This window comes from Oryzias melastigma, linkage group LG24, assembly GCF_002922805.2.
Source record: "Oryzias melastigma strain HK-1 linkage group LG24, ASM292280v2, whole genome shotgun sequence".
Taxonomy (NCBI): Eukaryota; Metazoa; Chordata; class Actinopteri; order Beloniformes; family Adrianichthyidae; genus Oryzias; species Oryzias melastigma.
Window position 1 is genome coordinate 4,841,201 of NC_050535.1, and position 9,193 is coordinate 4,850,393.

At 36.0% G+C, this 9,193-nt stretch overlaps 2 protein-coding genes across 3 annotated transcripts in view; one reads left to right on the forward strand and one right to left on the reverse strand.

Annotated features, from left to right (window-relative positions):
- Positions 1 to 5,593, reverse strand: part of LOC112158349 (interleukin-6 receptor subunit beta) — a 15,035-nt gene extending 9,442 nt beyond the window's left edge. For both annotated transcript variants that reach the window (XM_036210442.1, XM_024291658.2), the window contains exons 1-6: positions 4,303 to 5,593; positions 1,612 to 1,881; positions 1,407 to 1,536; positions 1,167 to 1,339; positions 978 to 1,093; positions 474 to 503 (exon numbers count right to left, since the gene is read on the reverse strand). In XM_036210442.1, the coding sequence (XP_036066335.1) occupies positions 474 to 503; positions 978 to 1,093; positions 1,167 to 1,339; positions 1,407 to 1,536; positions 1,612 to 1,881; positions 4,303 to 4,357 (774 nt within the window). In that variant the 5' untranslated portion in view covers positions 4,358 to 5,593. The remainder of the gene's footprint in view (positions 1 to 473; positions 504 to 977; positions 1,094 to 1,166; positions 1,340 to 1,406; positions 1,537 to 1,611; positions 1,882 to 4,302) is intronic.
- A 695-nt stretch (positions 5,594 to 6,288) lies between these two features.
- On the forward strand, positions 6,289 to 8,824 carry rdh14b (retinol dehydrogenase 14b). Its single transcript, XM_024291659.2, has 2 exons — positions 6,289 to 6,759; positions 7,931 to 8,824. The coding sequence occupies exons 1-2, from the start codon at positions 6,406 to 6,408 to the stop codon at positions 8,546 to 8,548; spliced, it is 972 nt and encodes a 323-aa protein (XP_024147427.1). The 5' UTR covers positions 6,289 to 6,405; the 3' UTR covers positions 8,549 to 8,824.
- The last annotated feature ends 369 nt before the right edge of the window (positions 8,825 to 9,193 follow it).

Here is a 9,193-nt window from a genome sequence, read left to right on the forward strand (position 1 = left end):
CTCCCAACCACTGCATGCTACTTAATTAACTCCTTTTGGTATCTACAGAGACACCAAATGTAAACAAGTAGGATTCTGGGAAATGTAGGATTTAATTTTTTTTTTTTTTAAAGTCATCACTAACTCTCAGTACAGCTCTATAAATATGGTTAAAATGTCATTTTATTTGCAATTAAATAGTTTGATTAGTAATTGTAGTAGTACTAAAATAGTTTAATAGTTCAAATATAAATAATAGTTTTAATAGTTTAATAGTCTTTAATAGTTTGAAGTATTTCCACAAAATGAACTATTTTTAACCTTGAAGTTCATTTAAAATTGTATGTAATGCATACATTCTGTTGTCTCTTAAAATTTGCTGCATGTCAATTCCCTTTATTTTAACATTTTAATTCAATTTTTGTAGTTTTCAGAGCCAAATGTGCATTTGTAGATTATTATAGTTACAAAAAGTTTTTTTTTTCTTTTTTTACCTTTGGAGTTTCTTCAGTTGTAGAAAAAGTCTGAAACAGAAGAAAAAAAGAGATTGGTTTGAAGTAACTTGGAAGTCATTTGCTTTTTCATTCTCTTTAACACACATATAAATATATTTTTTAAAGATAGACATATGTAAATAGCCATATTTCTACTTTTTTATGCTCTTTATTCAGACCTTTAGATTTTTATGCAAAGATAACACAAGTTGAAAACAGATTTGTTAACTAAATGTAAAACTAAACAAAACAAACAAACCAACAAAAGAAAAAGTTATTATAAGTTATCAGTTATTATTCTTTCATAATCTCAAAAAGGTCAATGAAAGGTTGCCAGGTTCTTTAAAATTCTTCTTGTTTTCCCTCAAGTGTGAATCTAGTTTTTGTATTTTTTAAGTAAGAGAAACTGCTACCCAAAGTAATAAGCAGCTGATTGGATTTCCCGTCTTTCTCAGACTAAAATGCTACTTTTCCAGCATTTAAGTTCTCTTTTGGTGTTCTCACCTTGTAGTATTTGATTTGACAGAAAAAAATATCCAAAAAGTCCAAGATAATTTTCCATGATACCAGGAGATGGTCAGGCGAGGCCGTTACGGCGACAAGTGGTGGATTCATTTTCACTGAAATGAAGGAATCTTCATTAAAATAAATAAAAAAATTGTGAGAGAAACCTGATCAATCAATTATACTCACAAATACTCAAAGGGCTAACTTTGTAAGGGTCAGAACTTGACGTCCATTTAGCAGTTTCAGCTTTAACAGTGACGATGATGTTCTTCACTAAACTTATTTGACCGGAAACGTCGACATCTTGGATGGTGCAGGATTTTACTGTGGAGCTGCACCAGAAAACTTCTGCCGATTCGCTGAAAGACATAAATCTATATGATGAAAGAATAAAACGTGAATTAGTTCTTGTAAAGTGAAACTTACATATTTACGGTGTAGTTTATTTTCTTTAGGTTATGGGTTTGGTGTTCCCATGTGCATGTAAAAAGCTGAGGAACGCCGTCATCCAAAGGATTTTCATAATGCAGGAGGCATTCTATGTTTTTGGGTTTGGCTGTAAAAAACAAACATTTTGTTGTTTAACTGTCATAAAAATCAACAGAACAAAGAAAAAGAAAGCTCTTCTCACAATATGTTTTGACGATGGTGCCTCCCAGGATCTGTGTGGTTTCTGTATTGTGACACTCGACTGTTGCATTGGAGTGGGTGAAGTTTCTCAGTGACAGAACGCTGTGGGTGGAGTTGATCGTCTTTGACAGGTTTTCATCCAGACGCCTTCTGTTCAGAGTCCAAAAAAATTTGCCGTTCCTGACCGAGTCACAGTTGCACACCAACCGAACACTGGACCCCACTTCGACAAACAGGTCAGTGGGGAAAACTCTGCACGGCTGGAAGTGCCCTAAAGAAAAATATGTATTAAAGTACGAACCCTTCCAAAGAGTTTGAATATCATGGAAAAGTGTATCCATTACAATAATTCTATTATAAAATATAAAATAAACCCACAAAAACAACAGAGTATGGTCAAATCAATCAAAATAAAGTGTTTTTTAAAAGGTATGTCCGTTATTTATTCTTTAATAGTATGGTCACCTCCATCCAGATCCTCCGCAGAAGGAATCAGGAAGTCCACCAAAACATTCTGCTAAACTGTTGACTTTGGATTGAAGAAAGCAGCAACACCAGCTCGATCTGCTCCTCACCAGTATTCCCCTAAAACTTTTGGACCTTGATTCCCAAAAGAAAACAGGAGCTACAGGAGACTAGTCCAACCTTTAACAGCAAATGGGCTCGTTTTCTACTGACCAAAACCTCGAAGGGGTCTTACTTTAAAGGGTAACCAAACAGGGAAGTTGGAGGCTGACTCCACCCACAGCCCAAATTGGGAAATCCAGTCAGAGGGCGGGGCTTGGGACTGTTATCATTACTGGAGTTGCAGATCATGATATCAGACTTCTGAAACTTACATGGTTTGACCAAACACAAAACTCTACTGTAGTAACTCAATCCAACCTGTAGGGGGCAGCACACAGATGGTTTTTGACAATATTTTCAAAAATTAAACAATTTTATTTTACTTTAGCAAAAATTTGGCGATGCCCAAAAGACAGTCAGTACTTGTAAAGAGGTATAGAGGTCAACAGCAAAAAAAAAAAAGTTGATTTAGGGATTGGTTACCCTTTAGCATTCAATAAATTTGGATTTGCATTCATTACCTTTCCCTTTTTTTAATGATAATTATGAATTTTGTCTAAATTTTAGCACAAACAAATGCAAAAGCATAAAAAGAGCCTAGCATCTCTCAAATATGATTTTTTGTAATTATTTTCAAAATAAAAGATGCTCTGTGCATTCTGTGAATAGCAACATTCTGCAAATGTCTTTTGCATTTTCAGCAAATCTTCTGCAACTAAAGTAAATTGTGTCACCGTTTTCAGCAAAACGCTTCAGCATCTTCAGCAACTACTTTTAGCAAAAAGCATTCACACTAGCATTATTGAAGGTGTTGCAATATTTCTATTTTAGGTTAGAATTGCATTTTTTTATCTGATATCTGCCAATAATGGTAAATTAAACCACGTACAGTTTTTTATTCATAAATCATTTAAGACATCACACTGCTGTATTTGCCTCTTTGACCCTATGTGACAGAGTGTCTTTTATTTTGAAAGAAAGTCATGTACATTTTTGTAAAAAGCTATAAATCATTTCAATTTAAAAATGAATACATTTTATTTATGTGAATAAAATCTTTTTTATCACATTTTTAACAATAAATCCAAATCTGTATCTGATTTTTTGTGCAAGACTTTGTGGCTCCTACTGGGTTTTTTTATCAGTGAAAATTATAATTACTGGACGTTTGGCTTCTTTATGACATAAGTGTTCTATAAAAGGACAACATCAACCATTTCTCCCACAGGAAACAGAGTTCTCTCAGTGAGGCATTAGACGTATGGAGAACATGATAGTTTTCTCTTCAGTGGTTTGTGGTTGCTCCCATTTTCAACGCTGAACCGAGCTCAAACTCAAAAGTGACCCTGAGAAAACCAAATGCTAAACACAACCTTATGTTTTGAAGAAAGAGTCTGTTATAAAGTCCTCCCCCTTGTGTCAGCCTGCCAAAGATCTAACAATTTAATCCTGGAACAAGTCTGGTTTTCCCTTTTTTTTCATGTTGTTTGTGTCTAAACTTCAACTCTTGGCTTCAGCTTGGGCTATTAAATTACAGAAACTGTGTAAATGCATTTGATGAAAGCTGAATTCAGCAGGAATTTGAGAGCAAATACTGAAGTTTTTCATCTTTCAATCATCCACCAAAGAGGCAGCTTTTTTAAAATCTGAACTTCAAGACAAAAATAAAAAAAAAAATGTCAGAAGGTTTTTGTTTTTGCTGGTTTAATACCATACAGTTCCAGTGTCATATGACAACGAAAAACGTGTTGTTTTTTTCCACTTTTCTATTCACAACTGTTGCAGTTTTGAGAAGTGAAACATTTTCAGGAACAAAGACAGGAAGTTTGTTTGTCTTGATTGAGAAGATTTTATTCCAATAAGATAAATTACTGGAAATCACAACAGGATAACTGAACAAACTGAGCACATAAATTAATACTTTTAATTCATTATTTTAATAAACAAGTTGTTTTTTTGTGGCAAAATGCAAAAAAACTTTGAACTTCAAATTTTCAATGTGTTTTAACAGAAAGTCTTCTATCTGACACCACATCAAATCACCTGAATGAATGCACAGATTGAGATTAGGCTGAATAATATGAACCTCAAACTAGTAAAAGTGACTTAAAGATCACAATCTTACCTTTACACAGGGTTGAGATGACGACCAAAATACACACGACAAAGAAAACAGGCATCCTCTTCCTTAAAAAAAATGAATCAGTGAGATAATCAGATGCAAAACAAAAATAAATAAAAGCAGGTCAATCGTGACTGTTACGGCTGTTCCAGGTCATAGTAATCTGCCCCTCACAGCAGTGCATTTTCAGCACAGACTCCGTCTGTCAGCCTATAATGAACAGGAACTGAGGCAAACCCTGAAAAACACGAGATGAGTTGCCCAACTGGAAGCAGAGACAAGAGGAAGGAGGGCAGCCTTTCAACACAGTTTCCTCTCTTTCTTTTTCTATCATTACCGATACGACGAGCCTCAGGGGGGAAAAAAATGAACACTTGACTATTAACCCAACAGAAAGAAAGAACAATTTGTGATTCTTTCACATCGTGTCCAAAAGGAATTAGCGTATAAAATATTCATAATAACATTTTTTTTTTACATTTCTTTAATAGTTACAGCAACAGTAGAGCAATATTTATCATAAAAGTGATCTCTTTCCTCCTTTTTACATAGAGATTTTTTGGACAAATGTATTCTATTCAACGAGGCATTGCACTTCAGGATTATTTTTTAGCGAAGATACAGAAATGTTGTTAGCTAGATATGAAAATAATAAGCATAACTTGTACATTTTTAAATTTCCTTATGTATTTAATGGTATATTTTTTTCCCCTAAAGCTAAACACTAAAAAAATGAATAATTTGTGAAACACAGCTGGCTCACATGTATTGTTTTGGATTCACGTAGCTATACTGTCATCTGTTGGATTACTTGGGAATTGACCGACATTGAAAAAAACTGTTATTTATTTGTTTGTTTATTCATTTTATACTCACAACAATAGATTAATTGATGTATTTTTTTATTTGAACTTCAGATTATAACATAATATAACAGCAATCCTTAACATCCTTCATCAGTCAAAAATAACAAATAAAAACTAAATTTAAAACAATAAACAATTAGTAGGGGGTTCTGATATGGGTTAGTGTCATCAATAAAGATGGAATGTTTTCTCGCATTTTTGTTTTTAATAAATTTAACTGCGTTAAAATATAAGCAGATCTTTTTAAATCATTCATTCTTGTCTGGGAAGAATACTGTTTGCTTTTACAAATTATGATAATAAGCTATATTCTCAATTATAAACCTCCTGATCTAAATAACGAAATATTATATTTATACAATCAAATTAAGCAATAAGGGGCTGCACGGTGGCGCAGTGGTTAGCGCTCTTGCCTCACAGCGAGAAGGCCCCGGTTCGAATCCCGGCTGGGACCTTTCTGTGTGGAGTTTGCATGTTCTCCCCGTGCATGCGTGGGTTTTTACCGGGGACTCCGGCTTCCTCCCACTGTCCAAAAACATGCTTCATAGGTTAATTGGTGACTCTAAATTGTCCCTAGGTGTGAATGTGAGAGTGAATGTGTGTGTGATTGAGGCCCTGAGACAGACTGGAGACCTGTCCAGGGTGTACCCCGCCTTCGCCCATCAGTAGCCGGGATAGGCTCCGGCACCCCCGCGACCCCGAAAGGGACAAAGCGGTCAGGAAAATGGAAATTAAGCAATAAAACTCAAAATTTACACACTATTTCTCCCAGCAAGACCAAAAAAACATTTTAAACCTTTCATAATAACACTTCAGGTTTTTTTTTGTTATTTTTGTATTTGTATTTTTTATTACTTTTACTTTTGTTTTTGTTGTTTTTTTTACTTTTGGGAAACATTAATATTCGGTTTATTGTTCTTTGTTTTTGATTGATTGTTTGTCATGTGTTATAAATAAAGTTATTAGGAAAAATTGTATTATAAAAATGCTTCCGGAAGTAGTTTTCTCGAAATATTAACTGTCATGCAAATATTTAAATTTTTAACCTAATATATTCATAGTAAATTTTAAATATTTGTTTAAATTACAAAAAAAATGTAATTACATTGTTATACAACATATATATTTATAACAACACCGTGGTAGTTGTGGAACTACTTCCGGGTCAAGCAAGACACTTCCTGACATAACATTCCCGGTATACATAAACAAGTCTCGTCCTCTACGCGGTACCGGCTCCATGTCCACCGCGGTGCTCATCGCTGCTGTGGTCGGCGGTGGGGTTCTGTTCCTGATGCGCCGCCTGTTCCCCCGACAGAAGGCCGTTCAGCTGCTCAGGTTTCCCGCTGACACCATGCTGGGGAAGACGGTCATCGTGACCGGAGCCAACAGCGGCATCGGGAAGGCTCTGACCGGGGAGCTGCTGAAGCTCCGAGCCCGGGTCATCATGGCGTGCCGGGACCTGCCGAGCGCCGAAGAAGCAGCTCGGGACATCCAGAGAGGAGCTGCAGTACAGCAGGGAGAGGTGGTCATCAAACACCTGGATCTGGCTTCCCTCACATCAGTCCAGGCATTTTGTGAGGAAATAAAGAAAGTAAGAAGCTGGAGCAGGTCTTATTTTTAACACTTATAATAATACAAATATTTTATGAATACTGTTATTGTCTCCACATTCACCTTTTGTTAGAATTAGTGTCTAGAACAGTCTGGATGTTGTGTTCAGCTCTGAAAGGGCATCTGTTGTAACCTGGCTGTACAGGATCTGTCCATGGTGCTTAACTTCCTGTCAAAAAATTGTGTAATGCAGGGGTCCCCAAACTATGGCCCGCGGGCCGGATTAGGCCCCCCTCCATATTTGGCCCGCCAACACTATCATCGATGCATCCTTTTTTTCTGCAGTCTGAACTGTGGCGGGAGAGGATAGAATATTTATTGGTTTTATTATGTAATCGTTCAGCTATTAAAATATTCAGCTCTTTCGGTGGTAGCTTTTTTTCGACTGTTTTGGGAGTTACTCAAGATTTCTAGGCTATTTTAGGGTTTAGTTAATATTTTAGCTACGTGTTAGCTGTTTTGGCTAATTAGGTCTTTTTTCTGGTTTTAGGCTAATTTGGAGTTTAGCTAATATTTCAGCAAACATGCTAGCTGTTTTGGTTGATTTAGACTTTTTTCAGTTTTTAGGGTATTTTTTTATAGCTACGTGCTAGCTGTTTCGGGTAATTTAGAATTTCTTTGAGTTTTTTTAGGCTGATTTGGCACTTCGACAATATTTTAGCTAGCTATCAGCTTCAGCATTTTCAGCTATCAACTTTAGTTTTTTCAGCTATCAGCTTTAGCATCTAGAAAAATTGATTGTGACCTTTTGTTTTAAAGTCAAAGATCTTTTTAAATAGTCGTGAAGCTCTATTTTTAAATTAAAAAGTACAATGAAACTATTTTGTAACACACGATAGTGTCAAAATCATTTTAAAGTCTTAAACTTCTTCAAAACATCAAAAATGTAATAAAATTATAAGCTATATTTAATAAGTTTTTTTATAAAAGGTATTTAAATGTATTAAAGATGAAAAGAAAAGTGCTTAAACATACATTAAGATCATTACATGCAGTTTATGAAAATAATTTTAGTTGCAAAACACATTACTACTTGAAAAAGAACATTTTAAACTTCCAACATCTAGTTTTTTGCAAGCGCATCCTCAAAGTGATGAATACCTAAGGGATTTTGAATGTGTTTTTTTTTTGTTTGTTTGTTTGTTTAAAAGGAGGAGCCCAAGATTGATGTGCTTGTCAACAACGCAGGCATCTACCAGTGTCCCTACACAAAGACGGAGGATGGCTTTGAGATGCAGCTCGGAGTAAACCACCTGGGTCATTTCCTCCTCACTCACCTGCTGCTGGACCTCCTGAAGGCCTCGGCTCCCAGCCGCATCGTCGTGGTTTCCTCTAAACTCTACAAATACGGCCACATTAATTTTGATGATTTAAACAGTGAAAATGGCTACAACAAAGCGTTTTGCTATAGTCAGAGCAAGCTGGCCAACCTGCTGTTCACACTAGAGCTGGCGCGTCAGTTGGACGGCACAGGGGTCACCGTCAACGCCCTCACCCCGGGTATTGTGCGGACCAGACTCGGCAGACACGTTCACATCCCTCTCCTGGCTAAGCCACTCTTCTACCTCGCCTCGTTGGTCTTTTTCAAAAGCCCACTGGAGGGAGCTCAGACTCCACTCTATCTGGCCTGCTCCCCAGACGTGGAGGGAGTGTCGGGGAAGTGCTTCGCCAACTGTGAGGAGGAGAAGCTGATGTCCAAAGCTACAGATGAGCAGGCAGCCAAGAGGCTGTGGGACATGAGCAGGAGAATGGTTGGAATCGAAGACTGAACAAAAACAAGCTCAGAATTTAGCAATACATGGGGTTTTGTTGCCTTTATTTAGATGAGAATCTTAAAAACATTTTGTGCCAATTAAAAAAAAAGAAGAATTGTGTGTTTGTGAACTCCACAAAAAAAATCTCAAAGCTTCTCTCATTTGACAACATTCTTGTGAAAAGGTCTCTACGCTGTGTGCACTTTTAAAGCTGTGTTTTTATTCTTATGTAACCTGCAAAAGTGCATGAAAAATCATAATAAAATAAGAAATTATGTGTATAGTTGTGCAGCATTTTCGGTACGGAGTTGTTTATCATTCAAAATGCTGATTACAGAGCTACTGTAGCTCCCTCTAGTGGATGGATTTGGTCTTGTGTGTGTGTTTTTTTTTAATCAACAGAAAAGTTTAAAAACAATCAAAGTTTAAGAATTGAGTCCAAGTATTTTCCTTATTTTAAATAAATTATTTGTAAAAATAATAGTAATAAAAGAGCATTCTGATTTCTTAAAAAAAAGCCTGGGTCCAAAAAAAACAATAACTTCCTGTTATGCTTTTAAGTATATTTTATACACTAATTCTCACACTAAGAAAGCCAGTATATCATCTGGTTCCAGAGCTAATGGAGTCTTACTAGCTATTTCTGTCTCCACAGGATAT